At 41.5% G+C, this 25,726-nt stretch overlaps 2 protein-coding genes across 3 annotated transcripts; one reads left to right on the top strand and one right to left on the bottom strand.

The window, feature by feature from the left end:
* Positions 1-1,189: 1,189 nt before the first annotated feature.
* On the top strand, positions 1,190-12,996 carry rilpl1 (Rab interacting lysosomal protein-like 1). 2 transcript variants are annotated; one of them, XM_071898496.2, is made up of 7 exons: positions 1,190-1,732; positions 3,465-3,612; positions 5,327-5,445; positions 5,607-5,852; positions 7,183-7,337; positions 7,426-7,530; positions 10,366-12,996. In XM_071898496.2, exons 1-7 carry the CDS (start codon positions 1,445-1,447, stop codon positions 10,496-10,498), a joined length of 1,194 nt encoding a protein of 397 aa, XP_071754597.1. In that variant the 5' UTR covers positions 1,190-1,444; the 3' UTR covers positions 10,499-12,996. The 2 variants fall into 2 exon arrangements, with proteins under 2 accessions (XP_071754597.1, XP_071754633.1); XM_071898532.2 differs by lacking the exon at positions 10,366-12,996 and adding an exon at positions 9,125-9,218 and having other exon boundaries at positions 5,607-5,846.
* A 1,379-nt stretch (positions 12,997-14,375) lies between these two features.
* kmt5aa (lysine methyltransferase 5Aa) lies at positions 14,376-23,524 on the bottom strand. Its single transcript, XM_071899142.2, has 7 exons — positions 23,295-23,524; positions 20,692-20,842; positions 18,558-18,840; positions 18,367-18,454; positions 18,114-18,173; positions 17,817-18,007; positions 14,376-17,064 (listed from the first exon to the last, which is right to left on the bottom strand). The coding sequence occupies exons 1-7, from the start codon at positions 23,301-23,303 to the stop codon at positions 16,854-16,856; spliced, it is 993 nt and encodes a 330-aa protein (XP_071755243.1). The 5' UTR covers positions 23,304-23,524; the 3' UTR covers positions 14,376-16,853.
* Positions 23,525-25,726: the final 2,202 nt, after the last annotated feature.

The raw sequence follows: 25,726 nt of genomic DNA, 5'->3' as shown, positions 1-25,726 counted from the left end.
TAGCAGGGTAGCACTTGTAGCTAGTGAGAAACTGGGTGTCTAACCTCATCAGTGTAGCTCTTTTTCAGCCAATGTACATGATGTACATCCTCACAGCGACCTCATCTGTCTGTTATTCCTGTCATGCGCAATACAAACTGCAATCTCACCACAGCCTGCCGTCGGGACGGAGAAGAGCTGCGTCAAGCGAGATAGACAGATAGAAAAACACCGGAAATTGGGTGGCATTGCCTTCAAAATAAAAGCGTAAAACAGGCTCAGTTATGTGAGCAATTCTTCAAGTCTTGAGCAACTCAGTCAGTGGCCTCCCATGTACCACGGAGGGTCAAGAGTCTGCAGGGTTTCATTCCTACCAAACACCACAGCAGCTGATTTCACTGATTACCACCTGCAACCAGAGAGGAGGAGCTAATCGGTGAAATCAGCTGCTGTAATTTTGGGTGGAAAGAAAACCTGCAGACTCTTCCATGGCTGGAGACCGCTGCCCTGAGCTATGGCAAAGCCCCTGCATCTAATGACATTTGCCAAAACTTCCAAAGCCACGTGTATTGACAGCTTTGTGGGGGCAAGTGGAGCTGACAATATCTTATTATTATTTGGTCGATGTGATTAATTATTAGTGATCTTTGCTTGGTTTTTGCCTTCCATAAAATCTGTAAGATCAAATCTGGTCTCCCGTAGGCAAACGTATGGCAAGTTTCCCATACCTTTGATATAGACTGTAGTATGCGCACATCCACAAAAAAATATTTGCCAGGTGCTTGACTGACATACAGCAACTTAAGCAAAAGATGAACCTGCACACTGGAGTGATGCTCCCCAATAGTGAATTTATTGACTTCAGATCAACGTTTTGACCCCACTGGGTCCCAATGGGACTTACAGTAAATGGGGATGTTTCATCCACAATGGAGTCGAAATGAAGATGTGAAGTTGATAAATTCACTACTGGGGAGCATTATTCAGTGTGCAGATTCATGTCCTTCGTTCAAAGCGCCCATACTGTGCCTTGCCATACCTAATCGACTGATTTTTCCTTAGATACATTCTTGATTGTCACTTTCGTAACTTGTATTATTCCAGAAAATGTTGCAACACGTGGGCTTCAACAAGGCTTTTATTTTGAACGGCGTGTCCGGAAGTTGTTTTTTATTTGTATTCTGGCCAACTTGACACTGGGACAGAAGGGACAGAGCGCTGGGCAGGACAGCGATGGGACACCGCCGATATTTATCCCAAATAAATCAAAATATAGCCCGGAGACAAGCGGCAGAAATGGACATGCGATAGTTACGAGCGTTTCTGCCGCCGTACAGTTTACTTGTGGATATAAAAGTGAAGCCAAACGACTGCGACTCCGTAGTTTTTTTCCAAGGGAAGGAAGTTTGCTGTGGCGAAGGAAATATAATAGGAAACCGGGGAGGGACAAAATATCCCAGCAGACATGGAGGACTTCGGGTCGGCCCTGGAGAAAAATGTGGCTGACCTGACCGTGATGGACGTGTACGACATCGCGGCCGTGGTGGGCCAGGAGTTTGAGAGGATCATAGACCAGTATGGCTGCGAGGCTCTGTCCAGACTGATGCCCAAAGTGGTGCGGGTGTTGGAGATCCTGGAGGTGATGGTGAGCCGCAACAGCATCAGCCCCGAGACCGAGGAGCTGCGGCTGGAGCTGGACAAACTGCGCCTGGAGAGGATGGACCGCCTGGAGAAGGAGAAGAAGCACAAAAAGGTCTCGAACCGGACGAGTCCATAATGATACCAAGCATTTAGTGTAGCCTAGTGGCAAGTGTAGTTTAAAGTTTTGGGCCTTGTTAGCGTACTAATAAACAGGCCTAATATACTGTATGTAGTTGTGACAGTAAATGGTCACAAAGTTGCCTCTCAAACAATGTGGTCACACTGAGGCGTCACTTGTCCACCCGGTGGGATTGTTCCTATTTGTTTGGCTACAAATGATGACGGCTGGTGGAAACATTGTCCCCCTGAGTCCATGGGAAAGTCCTGCTCTCTCTCTCTCTCTCTGTCCAGTTATGTTGGTCAGACTGTTCCCAATTAATTATCCAATTATTACATGGATTCGAGATTCAAGATTACACAATCTAATCTGTGTGCTCTACTCTGGGTGAAATGTATTAAAAACAACTGTAGTAGTCCTATAATAAGTTTTAGAGGGCTACTATAAAATATCACAGCAAAACTATAAGTCCCCATAGGAATATTGTCTGGGCCATTACAGAAAGATCACAGGAGACTAAAACACATTAACAATAAGGTTAACATAACACTAGAAACTCAGTATGGGGTACCACAGACACACTGTAAGTCACTATGGGAATATTACAGATGTATTGTTTTTTTTTTTGTTTAGTTTTAGTTTAGTTTAGACCCAGTCTGCTAGATGCTTTAAAAAGTCTGAGTGTCAGTTTCTCGTGACAGTGACTGGGCTGCAGCTCAGTCACTGGCTGACTGATTAAGTTTGTCCCATGACTCTGATAAAGTGCAGCTTTCTGGAGGTGGTGCTTATTTTTTTACCGTGAGCAACACTGAAGACTGACACTGTCAGTGAAACTATGAGCCTGCGTGGTTTCCACGTTGATCAATGAAAATGCTGTATTGGGACATGGGGGGGGGGGGATATCAATCACAGTGACAATAGCTTAAGCTGTGTAACTGTATACAGACAAGTAAGCCTGTGTGTGTGTGTTGGAGAGTTGTGGACTGTATTCTCTTCAGTGGTCTTGACTGGCTCGCATAAATGAGTCATAATTCAGACTTCCTGTTGGTTTAAAGACAGAAATGATAACAGCCTGTAAAATGTTATGTATGTAGCCTATAAGTCCATGGTAAAAATCAACTTGGTAAGTCAGTAGGACACCAGACTGGCCCTTCTGTGTTTCTGTTGCATTTTGCACAGAAGGTTCAGACAAAATGACTTTTGTAATTCCTCTATATCCCCAAGTAGGAAGACATTGCATTAGAAGCTGTTTTTTCCCCAGTTTCTTTTGCCACACAGTATGTTGTCAAGACTTCATCCAAGATGTTACATTGTTTGCGCTCTGGCTCAAGATGCAAGTAATTACAAATTAATAACAGCAATGTCTTGAGGCCCTTCAGGCTACAAGCCGAAATGTTACAGTGTCATCTCACGCATGCAAAAACAAACAAGCTGCAACCCACAAACTATCACAATTTTCTATCAAACATTTTGAACACAATCCCAAATAGTTAGAATAACCATATGAAAGCACAGTTTAATAGAGCAGAGGGCAGCTTTGGTACGGATGAACTTGGCCTTGAGAATTAGGTTGGCATCTTTGTCCTGCACATGCACCCAGGCTGCCTGCTTTGCACATCCCAAACCAATGAAAGTTCAAAACTAAACTAAAGGGAAATCATAACCAATCTGTGTATATGTGTGTGTGTGTGTGTGTGTGTGTGTGTGTGGCGCCCTGTGAGTGTAGGAGCTGGAGCTGGTGGAGGATGTATGGAGAGGAGAAGCTCAGGATCTGCTCTCCCAGATCGCTCAGCTGCAGGAGGAGAACAAGACCCTCCTCACCAACCTTTCAATTAAAGACCCAATGAGTGAGGAGGACCTACAGAGGCACGAGGGTGAGGACACCTGCACAAAGCACACACACACACACAAGTCAGGGAATTTGATAAATTGTTTGGGGAAGTCAGGGAATATTAGAGAATTGGACAAATGGGTCACTTTACAGGAATATAGCAGAATGTATTTTACAGCTTGTTTCACACATTCATTGCAATTGATGGTGGTTTCCAGCTGGTTTTGTTCAAATCAAGCTCAGGGGTTGTGGAAACCAGATCGATCAGCCCTTCAGAAAAACAACCCTAACAAACCAGGAAGGAAGAACATTTTTAGCTCAAGGACGCAGCCCAACATAGTTATGGAAAGTCGTGGAAAAGCCATGGAACGTTGAGGAAGGTGACTTTTGAGGGAATCATGTTTTACATGAATTATAGAGTGGAGCTTGTGTTCTTTGAAGTTAAAGTGATGGTGAACTTTGGTAGTACCTTGGGTTGTGTAGCTTCCTGGACATGATAAAACCCCCAAATCGGTGATTCTCTGTTATCTGTTGCTCCAGTAGAGGCGATTGGAGAATTGTTTTTTTTTTTCTCTCTCCATTCACTGCCATTATATGGTGAGGCAAGTCTCAAAATGACACTTATAGCGCATAAACGAACGTGAACAAAGCAGATTCTGACAATATATACAAAAAATAGTCCTGTCACTGAATTGTGGTTAAGTGAATCCCTTTCTTTATGTTTATTAAACCTTTTAGTTTGAACAAGTGCAACACCGAAATCCGGTCGGAGGAAACTTATGCCGATGGAACAAAGAAAATAATACATTTACCAATAATTGTAAATAGATGAAAAAAAGACAAGACAAGACTTTGACAAAGCAGATTCTGTCAATATGTAAAAAAAAAGAATCTCTCACTGTTTTTCGCCTATTTACAATCATTGGTAAACGTATTATTTTCTTTGTTATTATTATTCGTTTCTGATAACTTTGAGAATCACTCTCTCTGGTTATGTCTCTCTTTCTCTCTCTCACTGTCTCTCTCTCTCTCACACACACACATACACACACACACACACACACACACACAAAGGAAGCCTTCTCTGTGTCTGACGACGAGCCAGTCTTGTCCCTGCATCAGAGGCTCTGTCATGATTTCACAGAGAGGCTACAGTCACCCCGACACACTGTGGACAGACCAGCCTCAGTATACAAGCACACCTGCTGGACACACACACACACACACACACACACACACACACATGTTTGTATTACTATACTTGTGAGGACCTTCATTGACTACCTTCATTTCCTAACCCCTAAACCTTACCTAACCTAAACCTAATCCTAATTCTAACTGTAAACCCAAGCCCTAACCCTACTAATATTTTGCCCTCATAAGTACAAAAATACAAGAACACGCATGCACACACACACACACACACACACACACAGAAAGCAGGGTTCTCACTGAACAACATGGACTGAGTTTCAAATGACTGAACTGTGACACTGCTGTTATTCAGGGAGTGTATCACAGGTTATTTTTGTCAGGTATATCTGTATGACAGCTTGTCCGTGCGTGTGTGTATGTGTGTGTGTGCTTAATAAGACATTAAAACGAATGCAATTCGCCTAAATCTATTCCTGGTGGTCAAATAAAATCCCTGAGTAGACCTGGGTGGTATAATAACGGAAATCTACTCTCAGCTTGTTTTTGCTCATACCTCTTGCTGTTGTTGTTGTTGTTGTTGTCGTCTCTCTGGGGGTCACCAGGTATGTCAGAGAGAGAGAGGCAGGTGATGAAGAAGCTTAAAGAAGTGGTGGACAAGCAGAGAGATGAGATTCGGGCCAAGGACCGTGAGCTCGGACTGAAAAACGAGGACATAGAGGCAGTAAGTTTTAAGAGTATTAGTCACATAGTTCAATATAAAGGAGTTTTTACATTCCTTTCACTCTTACTATTTACCCCATTCCCTCTGTCTATCTCCTGTTCCTCTGTCTTGTCCTCTTCTGTTTCTGTCTCTCTCTCCCTCCCTCCCTCCTCCCTCCGTAGCTCCAACAGCAGCAGACTCGTCTTATGAAGATCAACCACGACCTGCGCCACAAAATCTCGGTGGTGGAGGCCCAGGGGAAAGCCCTCATCGAGCAGAAGGTGGAGCTGGAGGCCGGCGCTCAGGCACGGGGACAGGAGGTCGGCGCCATGCGGCAGGAGATCTCACGCCTGAGGGAACGCCTGCAAGGAGACGCGCCCACCCAGGGGCCCGAGGAGCCCCCGCCTCAGCCCCCCTCACCTGCACAGGTAAAAAACCCTGAAAGAGTTCCATGTGAGATTGTAGTCAGTGGATAAAATTGGAGTTATCAGTGCATTTCGATTTGATCTTGAGAACTGAAGATGAGTTTTGCAGTCCCGCTTTTAGAACCATTGGAACTGGACTACGGGGAGTGTCCTTATGTGTCCAAATCCTTAACATTGTACTCATTTTCTCACCAGAGCAGGGAAGCAGAGAGGGCATAAATGTTAACGTCAAATCAGTCCTACCTGTCTCAGTTATTCGGACACAATAGAGATTAAAAACTAACATGGATTAGTAAACGGATAACAAACTGTCTTTTACTCCACCAGCTTGGTAGAGCTGCAGCGACGGCGGGGGCCGCGGGCTCAGCCTGGTCAGACACGCGCTCCCCCCCCGAGCTGGTGCCGGGGGGGTACGACCCCGCCCCGCGCCCCCTGTCCGTGTCCCTCAGCCCCGAGGGACACGAGGATGGGGACGAGGAGGTTGAGGAAGAGGCAGTGTTGCTTTGGGTAATGCAGAAGCGCTCAGCTAGCTAGCGAACCGGAGTGGTGTGTTTGTCCCGCCTCTAACTCTGCACCTGCACCCCTCCGGGAAAAACAAGCTCATCGGTAGCGACACAAATGTGAAGTTGTGTCTCTGTAACATGTCATTTTTTTCAGACGTGTAGTTGAAAAAAATAGCGACCCCTCCCCCCCCCCCCCCGACTCTCTTACTAAACTTGCCTGTGTGTTTATTGCCCATGAGAAGTGCTGAAACGGCTTGGCATGGGTGTGTTGAGAACTAACAGACAGTGCCAGTGGGATTGTTCGCCGCTCAGCCAACTGGGTGAGACTTTCCGGGCCACTGCAGTGGTGACCCTTCTAAATATAGATGACTCAGACAACTCCACCTCTAACAGCACACGAAATACTCCCTACGATCACTGTGATCCCCAAACACTGACTAATAAAAGTGTAGTTTCGTGTGGTGTGTAGAATATGTAGCAGTAACAAGTGTGGTCCCAGCAAGCAGTCAAGTGTTGTATTTGCTGCTCAGTGCATGAGTGCGGTTTCTCAGGTGTTTGTTTAACAGACAGTGGTTGTCTTCGGTTTGTACAGTGCTAAGTACAGGCAGAGCTTCAGTTTGAAGGGAGGAGGGAAGGGGGAACAGAGGTATTGGAACAAGGCCCAGTGTCTGACTCATAGTTCACCCTTTGCCACCAGGAGGCGATGTGCGATGAGGACATGCCTGCTGTGTTCCAATATTTTACAAAGGTATCCTTACTTCCTTCCCTCCCGCCGTCCTTCCTTTTCCCTGTTCTCGCTTCCTCGGTGTGATGTGCTTCTTTCCCACCAGGAGGCGCTGTGCGAGGAGGAGATGGGAGGCCTGGACCCGAAGGACCCCAACCGGCCCCGCTTCACTCTGCAGGAGCTGAGGGACGTTCTTCACGAGAGGAACGAGCTCAAGGCCAAAGTCTTCCTGCTGCAGGAGGAGCTCGCCTACTACAAAAGGTACTCACGGGCACATGTGGTTTAGCCTGGGGAAATGAATGCTCGTGGTAACGTGATGATGAGGATGATGATGGTCTTTCTTTTGCAGTGAGGAGGCAGAAGATGAGATTGCTCCCCCGACTCCTTCGCCCTCCCCTGAACTGAGGGCTCGTCCCCGTTCTTCTGCTCAGCCAGAGTCAGGAATCAAACGCCTGTATGTTGTACTCAAATGCATGCAAATACACACAAACACACACACACACACACACACACACTTACTCACTCACTCAAATGCATCTGCTCATGAACACACTTGCCCACTTGCTCACAGACTCACTTAACTTTGAGTTTAGTCAAAGTTTGGTTTTTCCAGTACAACCTAGGACACTCACTCAGATAGCACTGCATGGGCAAATTGCACAATTTTTTGGTCCCCACATGCACAAGTATTTACATGTCGTTCACTAAGAAATATATGCAAATAAAATTTTGGTGCAGACATGCTCTGCACACCCAAGTAGCCCCACTTCATCACCAGTAGCAAGCACACTGCGCACTACAGCTTTAAGACCACAGGCTGGCAACATTAGCTCAGTGTTGGGTGTAATGTCATCTGGCCGTGTTTATATAAGATTGCATAAATATTTTGTGCATTGAATATTACCGAAGATGACTCTCTATTACACTCAATAAGCAGCTGGACATAATGTCATCACACACAGAGGCAACACATAATCGAGAATGTAAAATAGGACTACTGTGGTTCAGCTGTGTGCATGATAAAATAATGGGTGTTATTCTGGAAACAGCCCATACTTCCCCTTTTTGTTTGGCCCGGCCTTCAAAAGCATTGTAGATAATACAACAGTTGGCCAACATGTGTCAGATTCTGATGCTTCCTCTGTGCAACACGTTGCTCCGGTCCGTGCCAGAGATCGGAGATGTCAGTGTGAAGATCAGACTTTACCACAACACACAGCTAGAGGCGGTTGTGTCTTGGTCCCACTTGGCTTAACCACTTTCGAATGGCTATAGCGACATTCGAAGAGTGTGTGTGCCTGAGCGTTTTGGGCTGATTTTGTCAGACTCCATGCATCTGTTCCCACCAGAAAGTGCATTTCCAAGTTAGCCACATGTGCCGAAAGCCTGTAGGAAAACTATGTAGACTGGAAAAATGTACTTTGCTGTCTGTAGTAACAGAGCAGCAGAATAGGACGCCGAGGCCTTTTATAAAGGTGCTGGTAATAGAAGAGGCCTAAGACATTGCATTGCAGAATAATTTGGCACATGGTTTAACCAAAGTGTATGGCACACGGGTGCAGGACAGATAGAAAATATCCAAATATAATCGGGTACACTGATGCCGTGTTGCATTAGTGAATTGGGCACTATCTCTAATTTGGATAGCCTTCCGTACAAGTCATTAGTATTTGTGCAAAGGATTTGAGTATGCATGACCAGCACAGGTGCAATGTGGCTTTACTTTTTCTTCCAGCACTATCAGGCACGCTCTCCACTCTTTGTGCATGGTTAATGAATCGCATGGTATTCTCATTCGGTCATGGTGCGGGTATTTCACTTTCACTGTTTTATCTACACTAAAAGCAACTAAGGCATGACTTGGGTTCTTCTTCATTTGGTTCGAGCTTTATTTGAACTTAAAGAGAGCTTTGGGTGAAATAGAGGCCTAAAGGTTGATGTGGTCCCTGTCTCCCCCCTCCCCTCCCCTCCCCTCCCCTCCCCTCCCCCCTCTCTACGTTTCTCCCTGTTTGTGTGTGTGTGTTTGTGTCTTTACCTCTATGTAACAGGATCTTCACAGCCATTATGCCGATGGTGGCGGCTGGTTTGATCCCAGATGACCCCACTTTACAGCCAATCAGACGTCTCATATCACTTGTATGACCCTATCCATTGGTTGGCCTCAGTGTCCATCAGTTTCTCAGCTAACAACCTTCCATCCCTTGCATGCGTCGGGGGTTGCACGGACCCCTCTCATCCTTCTGTAGTATTCTGATTGGCTGATTGTGGGGCTCTCTGAATCATTTGTCCAGTGGGAACAATGTGGATCATTAGAATCAGCCAGTCAGAATCGACACGTGTAGTGCGTTATCGTCCCTAATCGACCAGAATAACCACATATTCACCTCTGCACCTGTGCTCCAAACTTACAAAAATAATTCTGTGGGATTTATGAACTAAAGTGCTTTTAGTTCCATTGCAGTGGTTAGTGATGAACGTGTTTCTAATGGTCAGTGAATTCCTCTCATCCTGTTTTTACCTGCACTGATCAGTTAACATAGGATAGAAGAGCTAATTCCGGAGTTAAAACCCTTTTTGTGTCACGCACTTTAATGACAATACAACAAGAAAGTACTGCAGCATATACACTCATTACATCATTACCACATTAATTTTGAGACATTACTATAATTACTGTAAACAAATGAGACCAATGCCGAGAAGATTGTCAGCCTCTACCGGCTTCTACACTGCATTTTACATTGGTGGGATTTGGTGGGAAATCTGCTGTATTGCTTTAAGGCACGAGGGGAGATTGTTTTACAGCACAAAACTGGAAGAGTGCGCTGTTCTTCTAGCGCAAGCAGAGCTAAAAATCACTTCCAACATGTTTATCCTCTTCAATATATGGGAAAAATATGTGAAATATGCCTTAACTTTGAGAAACACCAGCACTAACAATGCCACTGGAGTGAGATAGAGGCTACCAATCATCTTGACCATAGTCTCATTTGTTAATTTGTACCATGGTATCACAATTAATTTGACACTGACATATTGATGTTAACAATGCTACACATAGCTCCTTTAAAAACACTGACATGAGATAAAAGATTTGCCGATTTACTTCTGATAATTCTAACACCTTTCTAAATATGATGTTCATTGCAGACACTGCCACATAGGAAATATATCTAATTTGTAAATCATTGTTTTAGACACTTCATTAACAGGTACATCCATAAGCATGACATCGAATAACAATTTTATGACAATGGCCCTCTCTCCTCTTTCCAATGTCCCCTCTCAGGTTTAGCTTCTTCTCGCGGGACAAGCAGCGGGGCTCCCAGCGGAGCGCGCAGTTCGACGGCGGCCTGGGCTCGTGGGCGGGGAAAGAGGACGTGTACACAGAACAGGCCCAGGAGGCTTTGCAGCACATGTAGTCACTGGACGGCACTTGACGAGGTCTACTCGAACGGCAAAACTTTCAACACTTCATGTCCATCACTCGAGGCGTTCTCGCGGTCAGCTTGTGAGCGTCAACGCACACCGATCCACCCAGCGACTCGCAGCGCGACTGAAATATCATTTTTTGCTTGATGTGAAAAAGGATCGAACAGGATCGGCTCGAGTGAGGCTCCGGTTTAGGAAAAGAAACCTCCTGAGAGTTTATTTAGACGAACACACACACGAGAACCGTATAGATCAATGAGCGATAGCACATGCAAGACTATACATGTTATAGAAAAAAGCCGAAAAATAGCGGTGTATGTTGAACGGAATCAGGCTTGATTCATATAATCTGCAGAGGAGAGAAGGTGAGCTCAGGTTGCAGGATGGAAAGTGGAAAGTCGCTGCTTGTAGAACCCAAGTTGTCAATAAGATTTCCAGCATTAACAATGAGTGGCAGTAACTTGACACTGATCGAGGCCCGGGGCACAAAAGTGTGTTGTTAAATTTCTCCCCAAAAGCACATAATTCCAGATGCTAACTCGATTGCTTTGGTGAAAACTGAGTGGAATTTTTTGATGATTGTATTTTTGCTCTTTCAGTGAAGGAAACAAGAGGCAAACCAGCACAGAAATCATACAATTTATGTCTAACGCTATATCCTCTCTCACACAGCCAAACATAACCCTCGAAAACCATGAAGGAATAATTCCATTCTTTTTCATGAAATGACAGCAACACTTTTGTGCCCTATTATATTTTTTTCATCTGCCCCCCCCTGATGTAGGCAGCTAGTAGGGGGCAGCCCCCCCCCCGTCACCAGCATTGTGCACATTCAAACTATGCAGCTCTACAAATCTATAGAGTACAGGAGCTCGTGTATAAAATTTTGCGTAGAACCACGATTAAAAAGCTGTGTACACACAAAGACAGAAAAATGCTTACACACACTTTTTCTCAGAATTATAAAATGCTTCATACAGCATAAGTACACGTTTCTTTCTATAAATCGCAATCATCGTGAAATTGTGTGCACGTGAATGAGGTTAGTGTCCACACTGTGTAACACAAATTCTGAATTCTATTCATATTTAGAATCAAGAGCCAGAAAATTGCCATGTTTCACACTATGTACACCCACTCATAAAAGTCTGCCATTTTCTTCCACCAGTGCCAAAACAGGCAGTGCACATCATGCGTACTTGCGAACCTACCATACCAGGATTATTCAGTTTCAGGATGAAATTCCTATGATCATGATACAGATATATGGAAAGAAAAGTCTCTCAGCAGCTTGATTTCATTCTCAAAATGACTTTTTCTTTTTACATAATATGTGTTTTCAATATCCCTAAGAAGGAAGACATTGATTGTAGTCAAACCCATTTTTTGACCAGCTGCTGTTTGCCAGTGATTGCTGGCAAAATTTCCCACCAGATTTGACATTATCTGCAATTGCACTCAAGATGCAAATAAATACAAATGAATAACAGCGTGATCCTGGGGCCATTTGGGACCTGACCTAGATAGTAGATACCCACTGTTCTCTGTCTGTATGGGGGAGAAGGTCACATCAAAGCCCATGCAGCATACGGCAGTTCAGTGTGTCTCACTATTGGTAAATATACAGTAAATACCTCACAGAACACGGCTTCAAACCTCTTCCTGTCCACTGGTAGATTCAGCATGCATTCAATCCACCAACCAGTACTTATTTCAATAAAGTGTCAACTTGCACTGCTTGCCGCTGCACCCTGAAGTATATTTTGTTGGAAGAAGACAAAAGGAATAAAAGGCAAACCAGTTCTAAAAGTTGACGTTTTATAAACAAGTTCCGTTTGGTAGATCATGTCGATGCTGAACTCACCAGAGACCTGAACCATTTGGAAAAGGGGCTCAGTCATGTCCTGCGAGGTTTGTGTATTTGGCAATAGGCAACATTAAACTTCCTAAGTGTACAGTGGAGTGGAGAAAAGCATTTTATGACTTTTGATTTTTATTATTTTTTTGATTTGCGTGGAAAGATGTGTACGCATCCCTTTGTGCCTTTACGCATCATTTATACAAGGCCCCAGATATACACATGGCTCAAAAGCTACGTTAAAATTGCACAGCAGAAAAAAAAAACAGCATGTTATTTGCATATAATAGAAAACGATGTGGTTAAATCACACCGAAATATTCCCCAGATTGTGCTCAGATGACTTGAGAAGTGATTGTAACGGCATGGGAGTAAACGGAGGCTGGTTTCATGACTGGTAAATGAAACAGAGAGTTAATAAAACTGAAGTGGCGAGTGTGTTTTACGTTGATTGAAATGCTTCCGCTTTTAAAGCTTCTGTTGTGCCTTCACACTCACCACTGGCTTCATTTATACTGAGCGGGTGAGGTGGAATAGATGAATGTAAAAATGGCAACACCGCCATAATAAGGCAAAAAAAAAAAAAAGGGTGTCGATGAAGTAACAGTGTCAAAGCATTTTGCATAAGAACACAGTAGATATGATGCAAGGATATTTATTTCCAGAGAGCGGCCCCCACCGTTGCTTTGGCAAAACTTGAAGAGATTTGAAGTGCTTACGGTGACATTTGCGGGTAAAAAGGGATCTGGAGACCTGACGTATTGAGATTTGAAACATATAAAGGGAAATATACTCTAGCATTGCATAGCCTGTCCCGGTGCAGAGGCAGTGTGGTAGCTCACTCCAGTCCCTCAGCCCATTAACTCAGTGAATGTTGATCACCATTTCTCATGTATTTCCCTAAGAGTCCTCTATGAACCTAATTAAAGTGGATATTAAAAAAAGATACAAGAAATGCATCGTTGTTTCATTAAATAACTTGCCTTCTATTCAAACGTGTTTCCTTAATAATAAAATCTCGATAATGTGTGAGGTGTTTGTCAGTTTTGTGTGCAATATATCTGCTAGTTATCATGCCTTACCCAACATATTATAATAAGGGAACAAATGGTTTCATTGCCGCCTAAAATGTCCTGATGCTTTCTCTTTAAGCAGTGACAGAATGATGCACGACTTTAACCTTTTACTTGAACATATTTCTCTGTCACAATTTAACTGTTGTGTTTATCACAAGACAGTAAGCATTATCTTGTATTCACTCCTGACAGCATCTATTCACTCAGTTATGTTATATGTTGTGATGTGATATGAGTGACTCTGTGAATCCATCACAACAGTTTCTGTTATTGTATAAGGAGATAAAAAGATAATTAAAGGTCCAGTGCAATGAGAATCACATTTCTAAATCTCACTGTATTGTTAGCTTACCAAAGGACATTTTATTATAAAGTTACCCAAAATATTATAACTGGCAGTGTTGGGGAAATGAGACTGGCACCCTTAAAGAAACTATTCCCATAGTTGTTAGAAAACATGTTATAGCTGATCTACTTTGCAGGGATACTGAGTCACTGCCTTGGTTGTTGGTAAGAGTAATGAAAGCTGGTGAAAAATGACAATAATGCAGTTATTTGCAATTTCTGACTTCTCTCCTTATCTGAAACATAACTATTAGTTGGCTTGTACTTTCTATTTGGCGTGGAATTCGACGTGGCATTTAAAAATATTACTGATTTTCACAGTAGGTGTTTTATTATCACATGAATAAGTTGCTTTAGCGCTGACTGTACAGTGAACATTAGATGCTTCTGCTTCGGACACGAAGGCCAACAAAAAACAGGTGGCGTCTGAGCAAAGTTGTGATATTGATATGAGAAAAAAAAAACATTACATGGGGCTACAAGTCCATTTTGTTCAAATTCTTCAAAACATTTTATTTGTAATGGAGTTCCTTTGTCGTTATTTGTTTTCATATATAATCCAAAGTATGAAACGGTTGCACACTCCTGGTACTTGCATAATACATCTTTATTTAACAATGCCTCAACCCCAGCATAAAGATTTATTTAACGCTACAACAGCCAAGATCTGTCATCTCCTAAAACTGCCAACAGGTCAATTCTGCCCCTCAGATATTATTGCATTCATTTTACACAAAACTCTGAACAATCCCAACAGTGTTAAAGGAAGGCATGTATAAAAAAAATAACATGTAACATATTGCAACAGGTGAACAGACTGAGTAGTGGTGGAGGTGGGAGAGGGAAGGTTGAAATGTATATTAATGTATTACACATCTAGATTTCTTGCATCTTACTTTCTAAAATGACTTAAGCTCTTTGCATTAGAAATAACATTGATGAAATTATGGTGAAGTCTGAAAACCTTTTTCTTTGCATTTGAATGAAATTAAAACAATGGGAAATCAATATAACAACAACAACAATATATTGAATATATATTGAAGAACTGGACATTCAAAATCCACGCTACAACCTAATATCCATACAGATGTGTTGAGGGGGAATGACATCAGATACAATAGCTAAGAAGCTTGATTTAAAACAATTTTGAAAGGAGCCAGCTACTTGAAACTGTTCACCACACCCAAATAAGACATTCAGAGAACAACTTCATATAATAACATTTTTTTGCAAAATAAAACAATGGGGTATATTTCCCTCGATGAGATTTTTTTTCTGTTATTTGAGTTTTATACCATCAAATTCATTTCTAGAATTTCCTTTACTCTTTGAAATCCATAATAAAAGCATTTTACCATGTTTTTGTAGCCCAAGAACATGTGTGAAATGTAGAAGAAGAATACTTTTGAGAGGATTTGTTTATTAATGATCCTACACATAACATGCACGGACGATACCAGTGTGACCCGAGCTAAGCCCTCTTTAGCCTTGTCAAATGGTCTTGGCACCCACAGCACCAACAATGTCCAATTCCTCTGCTTATAAGAGTTTAGATAGTAATAAATAACAAATATAGCGCTTTTCAAAACAGATTAGAAAGCGCTGTACATGAAAATCATTGAAAAGAGCGAGGTACGTTATCCTACTGGAAACAGGAACGGTGCATCACAGGTGCATAGGAAGGCTAAAGGTTTTTTGCTTCACTGGGGCACTCGCATGGAAAAAGAGACTGTGTATGAATTGCATAAGTTTGAATTTGTCATGCTCATATTGAACCATTTCATTAAAAAAAATGAATTTGTTGAATAAATTAATTAAAACTGAATTTGTACTGTAACTGCTGCACCACTAGTGGCCATTTTTTCTGTGGCATTAAACATCAATTTGTAGCTCGCAACTGATGAAGTGATTAGACAAAAATAATGTAAATGTACAGCTAAAATATTGTCATTTCCAATAATTTAAGATTCTGCGTGAGAAATAAGACGCGTGGAGTGAGAGTGTGTGAGTGTGTTTAGGTAATTTGTGTGTGTGTGTGTGTGTGTCTCATGCATGAGTGTGTGAGATGTGGCATCTCTAGATCAACTTGAAAACCAAGTAACAATGCAGAGAAATGTCAATTTTCATTTGCCTAAAAAAAATGTACACTCTTATCTATAAGCTCAAAAATACACCGAATATTTATTAAATATATAAAATATTCTAATATATATTAGAATATATGATTTTCTATATGGAGACAAATCGAATAAGATGAAGTAAAAAGATAAGATAAAAAAAACATAAATTTTATCCATTTTTAAGCACATGATCGGAACAATGCCAGATATGGTCGGGGTAAATTTGACCATCTGGCTAAACACATTTGAAAAAAAATTTAAATAAAATAAAAAAGGAAAAATGACCTGTTGGCGGTTCTACTGTTAAATACTTTCACATGGAATATTTGGTTGTGAACATTTGACAGCTTTGTGGGTACGAGGTACAGATTTGTTCAAATTCTAAAAACAACTATACAGCTATACAAAACAATATTTCTTTGTGAGTTTCAATGGCTGGAATCACATTCCGCTTGAACAGAACCGTTTAAAAAGGGCTTGTAATTTGCATCTCATGGGTCTACTTAGAGACTGTATCATCCCGGAGGGCTCTGGGGCCATAAATATCATTATTGCTAAGTAACTAACTACCAATTAAGAAAAAAGCGGTATAAAAATGCAGAACATTAACTACCACCTGCATGCTGTGGAAGCATTGGTCTATTGGGAATACAAAATGTACAAAATAAATGTGCTGCAAAAAAACTAGCATGTTTTATATAGACGTATAAATAATAGTACGGATGTCGTCTGACAAAGCAGATGTACCTCGATCTAAATGTGTTTTAAGTCCCTGGTACCCCATCAGCTCCTCCCCCCCTGTACACACACCAGACCCCCATCCCACCTCCTGAATATTGGGGAAAAAAAGAGGGGTACACATTCTGTTGCTAAGGCCATTTTTACACTAGCTAATGAGAAACACAAGTGTTACGTTTCCCTTTTCTTTGAGAGGATCCCGCGATTAATACTTGAGCCAGGGGTGAGCGGCGATGGAGGCTTTGCTGCGGTCCCCGTAGTCGTAGAGCAGCTCCTCGCTCTCGTCGATGTCTCGGGACGCCACCAGGATGAGGTGCGGGACGCCGTTGATGTCGTGCAGTTTGGTTTGGCAGTTTCCGTTTTTACTGTGATTGATCAGCCTGCCCATTCGGCCAGTCTCTTTTGTGGCATCCACACTGTAAGAACAAAAGAAAAAAAACAAAAAACAGAAACACCATTAACATTAGGGGAAGAAAAACGTGAGCACTCTGCAGTATACATTAGAATAAGGTAATACACATGCACACACTGCTCTGGGGGGGTTTTCCAACAATTAAAGAGTGAATCAGCACTAAATCATATTTTTTGAGCTGTAACATGCTTATATGACTTCTATGTAGTGAACAGCATTAATCCTGTACTTAATTCAAGGCAGGTATTTCCGCTTTGGCAGAGTCAAATGCTTTGCGAAAATTGTTACCGCTCCCAAGTATAGATTAGGCTTGGGCGATATCCCAAATGTAATATCGCAATACTGTCCCGCCAAAATATCGCGATGTGCGATATTTTCAGGCTTTTTCCCCCATGTTTTTTGGGTGCTATTTTATTTTATTTCTTCCAAATGACATTGCGATATTCGATATTGCGGGAAATATTGCAATACTCACAAAATTGTGATCGGCCCAGGCCTAGTAGAGATGGGTGAACTCTTTGTTTTGATCTGTCAGTGTTTGGCAGTAATGGCTGAGTTTGGATTTTTTTTTAAGGTGCAAAACCTTTGTTTCCATTTACATTGTTTGTAAATACTAAAGATCTATGTGATGTGAACAGCCAGTCATCTGAGACAAAAATGTACAAACTTTCAAAGAATATGTTCTATGATTCTGCAGTCCGGTACCTGCAAAATGTAGTGAGAATAAAAAGGGGAAAGTGTAGTGGTTTGTCATACCAATATGTTTTGCAGAGGTACTGAAAGTAGTACATGTAGCAGCCGGTGGCGGGGTTCAGAGCGTACTCCGCCTCCCTCTGTTTGGCGTCGGTGATCTGTAGTAGATCCCCATGGTACTCCACCACGTACTCGCCTTTCTGGAAACACCGAGTGGCAAACACCGCTCGCCCTTTTCCTTCTATATGCTGCACCTGCAAGAGAGCAGGGGAGATATTCCATCATGAGATATTAGTACAGTGAGACGGGAGACAGACTACACATGCTGTAAGATATATAAACAGGCAAAATTCAATGTACCTCCATTCCTTCCTCTATCCCATTCGTAATGAGATCATCAATGTGCTTCTTTTCTTCACACTGGTGATAAAATGGAAAATGAGATGGCGTTATTGCAGAAGGGCAGAGGTCATTTCTCACATGCACATTCTCTCACGCACACACTAAAACATACAAAACAGAAGTGTGAAGAAATAAAAACAGCATTAACTCAGTGTAAACTTATTCAGTATATTAAAAAGTATATTACAGAAATAATTTCACTTCATCCTACCTTGAGCTCTGCTTTACTTTTTCTTGAGCTTCGTCTTATGGGAAAGTAGTCGGTAACTTTTCGGTTTTGGGAATTTTTACTGTCTGTGCTGTAATGGAAAAGAAAGAGAATGTTGTTTGCCAAGGTTTCTTTCTTCATAACATCGCAGCGATCCTTACTACAGAATGCATCCATCATCGGGACGCCCTTACATTCTCAGTGTGGGCTTCTTCCCTTTGACCTTGTGCCGGACGCCTCTCCTCTGGTGGCCGAGGTGAGCGGCGCTGTGGTTGCTGAGGAGGGGAGTGTGAGATAAGCTGCTACTGAGAGGGAGAGAGAGTTCGGCGGGGGAGCAGAGGCGGGTCTGAGCGTAGTGGAGCGGAGGCGGAGACGGCTGTTCGTCTGACCAACAGGGGGAACACTGGCTGTAGCTGCTCTCCCGCTCTGTGAACTCGGAGTCTTGTGTTTTCGCGCTGATGGTATTTGTTCTCCTGCCTGGGTGGAATGAGCAGAGAGTGGAAACTGAATGAAAGGCACTGTGTCAGAAATACCACTCAGCTCAGGACACCATGGGTCTGAATTGTGGTTCACGGTGATGATGTGCTATCACAACACTATACTGCATTTCTTGATTCTCTTCACTGCAACCGCTACAAAATCCATTAAAACACAAAAATACATAATGACAGTGATCTGCTTGCTGTCTTGCAGAGAGTGTTAATAGACTAAAGCCAATTCCCTCAGATGAAGATCAAATTATTTGGCTATTTTATTCAAATAAAATAATCACACATCAGTCCTATTATTGTTAACAATACTGTGCAAATAGGAATTTTTCATTGAAATATTAGTTTTTGCTCCCAGTGGTGACTCAGATATCTTGGAATCACACAGATACAATTCACAATACAAATTGTGAATTTTTGTTTTGTTTTTTGTTTCCAGATTACAACATGCGGTCTATGCTTTAGTATCTGCTGTCAAGCAGATATCTAACTTACATCTTACATCTTTTCATTTTAATCACGCAGTGTCCTATTTTCAACACTTTATATTGCAGTAAATATTCTGGATGTATTATGGCTGTACAATTATGGCAAAAATGATAATCCCGATTATTTTGCTAAATCCCAATTATTAGGCTAATTATGATTATTTGTCTCAGTTTCAGGAAACAAAATTATTTGTGCAAAGTGCAAATGATTTTTGCACCTTGACATACGGTATATTTTCACTTTTATTCTGTGCAGTATTTCTCAAAGTATCAACAGTTAGAAAATCTTATTTTCACTCTAGTTTATTTTTTCACTCTATTACTTTAGGGCGCAGCTACAAACCTGCAACAAATTCTGCACAAAATCTGCTCTTGTTTGTTGTTTATTTCCAAATGACAGATGATCCACTTTTAGGAACTAAAACATTTTCACATTCACACTCCGGAGAAGGATTTTCCTCTCTTGGGTTGATCCATTCTTTTCCACTTTACGCGTCGCTACGTTTTACCAAAGATAGTCTGTTAAGGTTTCTCTGCCTGCCTCTCCATCTGAACTTACGTTCTGGTCACATGGTGCACATTGTGCATTCAAGGGTTGTGATTGGTCATGCGTAAGAGATGCGCTTGATATACCACACAGGACTTGCAGGGTAAATCAAAAATAACAAACACTTCAATATTGTAGAATTGCATAATTATTAACCGTGGGAACAAAAAATTGCGATATCTATGATCAACTGCGAAGCCCAAGTATGACTTTTGTATTGCTAGAAAGTGTTCTGTGTCTGTGTAGGCTATATGTTTTTAAAAAAGACAAGCAAAACATGCACTTGAACACTTCCCCTCCACCCTGATTCTCTTCACTGATTTTTAAATATAACCATGAAAAGTACTGTGAGAGTAGCGGAAGGGAGGATAGCCCATTTTTTTTATATATCGACTGTATACAGGGAAGACAAGACAAGAAACAGCCAAGTATAACAACAGCCATTCAATCCCATTCAGTTTGGTACGCTCATAAAGGCATAGAAGCGCACTCCAACTATTGGCCCTACGAGATTACATTTATTTGTGGTGTCCAAACAGCAACATGGCGCAGTCACAATTTAGAATTTAACAATATAAATATATCAAGGACAAAAATGCTTTTTATTAAGAATATGGCAGACAAGTAGAGAAGGGTAGGCTACACTTCTGTTATGAAGTAAAACAGCTCCAGTTTATTTAGAAGTGGAAGGGACTGTAAGCAGGCACTGAACGAGCTGTTTTGTACACACTGACAAGCTAAATCACGAGCACCAAAGGAAATGGAGAGCACGGTCCCTCTGTGGAGCTGTGGCAAAAACACCTACCATCATCTTGCCTCTGAGCTTCACTTTGCAGGGAGCATCTGGGAGAGCACCTTCCCTCCTGCGTCAGTTGGATCATCATCTCATCATGGACAGATGATTTGGACTTGTTGCAGCTTAAGAGGGTGATGGAATGGCTGTTGCATACGATTTCCTGTCAATACAGAGGTGAAAACTGATTTAGTCCAGGTCATGTTTGGTATAATCATTAGGGATGCAGCGATATGGTTTTTTGAGGCCTATACTGACATCTGATATTTTCCCACCCATGTCGGCTGATATCGATGTTGTAAGAGTCTTAGTACAAATGCACAATAATGAGGTGGTTTTTAAACAAAAGACCATATTAGTTTCATCCATTTGCTAATCTGACAGCTGCGGTGATACACTCCTAGAAAAAGAAGGTCACAAAAATGCCAATTCCACAATCGGCCAAATGAATCAGCAGTAAAAATAACCCAGGACCGATACCAATATTGCTTTTTAAAACTGATATCAGCTGAAACTGATAGTCTGCCAATAAATCAGTGCATCTCTAATAATCATAACCCCATAAATACACCTAGACTTCATTTTTTTTTTTTTTTAAATGCACACGTCAAAAAGGTCATAGCTGAAGTTGACCCCGATGCAGCAGGTGTGTTTGTTCCTTTTTTTTTTTTTTTTACAGCCTATGGTTTGTTCACACAACTGACAACACAGCAGGTGTTGGCAGCAACAACACATTCCCTCCAGTCCTTACTGTGTGTCCATGATGTGTGCTACACAAGGACATTCTGACATCTCCTGCTTTCAGCTGTTACAATGCTGCTTGTATCGAGGTGTTTTTATAATCACATCGATATGAACAATGAAGAATAACAACAACAAAAAATCTGAGAAATTGTTCAAATATTTTCCATCTGATATGGAGACAGACACAGGCTGAATTTCATTCTGCATCACTACATGCATCTCTGAGTAACCTAACCCAACTATCAAATAGCCTACATCCATGTAATCCTGGGTTAGTGGGGCACATCACCTTACTTAGAACCAGAAATGCTTTGTCCAACTATCACCTTTATCTGATTATTCACAGTGACCAGAGTATTGTGTACATGTGCATGTAATGTACTTTTTGATTGTACTTTGATTTATTAAAACATCTGATGCTGAAATGTTAGAAAGCTATCATTGGCTGCAATGTTATGTGCTTTTGCATTTAACCCACAGTTAGTATAAGGTAACGCATATAAAACATGAAGTTGTATTACTAAAAGAGTTCAGAATCATTTTCATGATGTTAAAGATCAACTGAAGTTGACCTTTGACCACTAAGACTGCAATGGGACAAATTTGGCTAATTATGCTCCTGCAAATAACACATAATTAACTCCATTCACTCTGCAATGCTGTGTGATAGTCAAAGAACACCAAAAGAGCTTAAAAAAAACATATGTATAATGAATGCAACATTTATGATCAGAATAAAATTAAATGTCTGACATTTGTTTCTGATAAAAACTTCCAATTAGATTCTGTTATCCAGGCAGCTTTAAGTAGTTTCTTAAAACTCAAATAAGGCCTAAAGAAATGAATTACAAAAAAAAGATCAACCATAATTTTATATTGTCCCAGTCTTACATTATGGGCAAAGATAGAATTTAATAAAATAAAAATCTACAACAGGTCATAAAGTGCACTAGAGGCCAACATTTCCATGCACCACATTTTGTTTTTTCTGTAAGTCACTGATAAAAGAGTTCAGGACTACCTCAGGTCTTGAATCAGATGTTAAACCAGAACCAGGCGAAAACCAGAGCTGCATTATTTAACAGGACTGAAACCTATTTCTCTCATGTACACTCTAACAACATAATTAACGCAATTACTGTTCCTTCCCAATCACACATTTTCCCAAACTAGGAACAGACGTTAAAAAATAAACACATTCATCATTCCTCCAAATGGGCACGAGCGACCCCCTGGCTCAACTGTCTTGCATCTGCCGTGTGAACAGATACAGTAGTATGAAGAGCTTTTAGTCGAATAAAAAGGAGTCAAAGACTAAACCTCAAGTCAACGTTGACTAAACTTCTCCAACACCGACCCCCAGTCAGCTCCTATTGGTATGGGTGGGGCCCGGGGGACCCTGCTGTAACACACCCACAACAACTCTCATTGCCTTCCAAATTTGAATCAGATAACGGCACATGCCCCTCTGCTCGTCATTGTTTGCGAGTTAAATCCCCTCGGTATCAAACTAACTGCACTACAACGACAAGTCTTGCCGACGATAAACATTCGGCTAATATTGGCTGCATTTAAATGAATTAAATTGGCTGCAAACGAACCCGTATCGAGCCTGTTGGTCCCGTCTAACATAACAAAATACTGTTGTGTTGGCCCTTCGGTGACGCAGGCAGGCACATGAACCGCCGTTACCATTCAATATTACCAGCTAACGTTAGCGAGCACACACAACTGATGTACAGCACTAAAGACCAGTGAACCGTACCGTTAATTTGTCAAACACCCTTACACATATTGGTCTCCGTCTCAAAGCAATGGGTCATCTTCTTACCTATATTTGGCATGGTGATGCCACTAACAAGCAAACTTACCCCGTTCATGTCCGACTTGTTTTTGTGGTTCCTGGCTGCTCTCTAGTCCCTCGCTTTGAGGAAAAAAAAAATCGCATCCGCCGCCGGTTCAGAGATTTGTCCTGTCCGTTGCATACGATAGTCCTTTCCGACACTCTTGCCCCGGGGACACTTTCTCTAAATGAACGTGTCCTTCGGTATCTGTTGTGTTTTAAAAGTCCTCAGCCGATGCAGCTACCACAGCTCTTCTCCGCCATATTTCAACATGGCATGGGGAGGAAGAGTCGTCGCCGCTTGTCGCCCTCTGCAGGTTGTGTACGGCACTCACATGGGGGCGGGGCCTAGCAACGGAGAGGAGCTCCAACCAGGAAGCGAGGGGAAAGGACGGGATTCTCACCATTGACAATAATGTTAAAAAGACAACTTTCTGTCACATCTGAGTCTGTCTGTCATTATTCATCTTGAGTTTCAATGAAACGTATAACACAATGGAAGTGTTGTCATTGACATATTTTTCTGTTTCTGTTTTCTGTTTCAGTAAAAGACCATAAAAAGGTCACTTGATTCAGGGTCACAAAATGCCAACAGGCTAGTGTGTCAATACTTGTGATGTGAAAAAGACAAAACAAATGTTCTTATTTATTTTAAGATTTCATTTTGGTTATTTACACTTCTTTACGATTGATTGATTTTCTCCACTACAATGGATTTGATATATTGCTTTTTATTATTGCTATATGGGTTCTTTGAAAAATCTATACTTGAAGAATGCCATTATTTAGCCTATTTATTGTTATGCCTTGCTGAATCATATATATAGTTTAAGATAAAGTTACCAGTAACATTCTGTAAGTTGATGTCTCCTAAAATAAAACATATGAGTATGTTACAGTATGCAACCAGCTTTTGTTAGCTGTGGGTATTATTTTTATGATCTGTGGGTTAGCCAGTTAACTTTTTAGTGGTTTGAGACGTGAACTTGCAATTATTTCTCAAAAAATAACAACAAACTGTGACAGAGGACAAGAGGTTGTATTTATCATCAGAATACAGAAAAAATATGATAGCTACAATAGAAAGGGAAGGGCCAGAAACATGAATTTTAAAATGAAATGGGGAGCCTTGTCAGTAGGCTACGTACACTGAATTAAGAATAACAGATAGATAAGAATGAGTTTTATGATGGTTAATTTTGCTTTCGACCATGCCCCTAAAAGAGTCTGTGCACATCTAGAGAGTAGAGAGGCTGGAGAGTAGCCTACTATAAACAAATGAAGAAGATGTGGGGAAAAGCGGATATAAATGTAATGTAGGCCTATATGACTGCATTTTGAAAAAGGAACACGAAAATTGATTGTACTGTGATGTAAATCATGAAGTAGGGTAAGCACAGTGTTTGCAAAGGATCGAGGAAAGAATAGTTCAAATATGAAGGCAGTGAAGGGAGTGTCATATGCTGAATATTCTTTGCATATATTGCATTTGTCACTAACTATGCCATTAGATGAAAAGTCACAGAAAATAAAGTAACAGATGCTGTCAGAAGATTTCTGGACATTTCTGATGTTGAAGGAGTCAGGAGAAGATCTCATGGGTGTCACTTGGGTATGCCAATATAGCATATTTGAGTCCAAATTTGATCTTCTTATTTTCATCATAACAAGCAAATAGCAATCTAAAAAAAAGAAAGAGGTAAGAGATGATTGAATGATTGTCTAAGACAGTGGTTCTCAACATGAGGTCCGGGTACCACCAGGGGTCCTTGAGGGGGTTCCAGGGGGTCCCCAGCAAATTGATGAATTGTTAAACTTCACCATTATTTAATTTACAAGAAGTTAACACAATGAGATAATGTAGAATAATGACTGTTTTGATCATAGTTTCACTGTTATCTACAGATAGTCATGGAATTCTGGACAAAATCATTATCTAACAAAAAAATATTTTCAGATTTGGGTCTGAGACAAAATCTCATCAATTGTGGGTCCGTGGCCCTAATGTGGACTAAATTAAGGGTCCGACTCCGTGATATGAAAAAGGTTGAGAATCACTGGTCTAAGACATTTCAAAGGGTGGCACTCTGAATCAATGGGTGGCAGCAATGAACCTCATAAGTTGTTTTCCAATCGCTCCGAAAATGAAGAAGACGAAGAAGAAAAGCTGAAGAAGAAACAGTAGTGGAAGAAGAAGAAGAAGAAGAAGAAGAAGTTTCATGTCGTCACTTCCTATTGAGACCTCACGGGGTCACGTGACACTGAATTAGCTCGCTGTCTCTGCTATCTTTGCCGTTTGTATTAACATCGTAGAAATGATAACTTTCTCGTCGTTATCAGTTTATTTTCGTCAAAGGGCGTCCGACGGGTGTTCGAAGACCCATTTCCATCGACGCGAGGTGAGAAATTTGACTGTGAAAATCGCAGCTGTCGGACTGCATGTCACGTGACCAGCATGCG

This window comes from Centroberyx gerrardi, chromosome 2 (assembly GCF_048128805.1).
Source record: "Centroberyx gerrardi isolate f3 chromosome 2, fCenGer3.hap1.cur.20231027, whole genome shotgun sequence".
Classification (NCBI taxonomy): domain Eukaryota; kingdom Metazoa; phylum Chordata; class Actinopteri; order Beryciformes; family Berycidae; genus Centroberyx; species Centroberyx gerrardi.
This window is presented reverse-complemented; position numbering and strand designations above follow the sequence as displayed.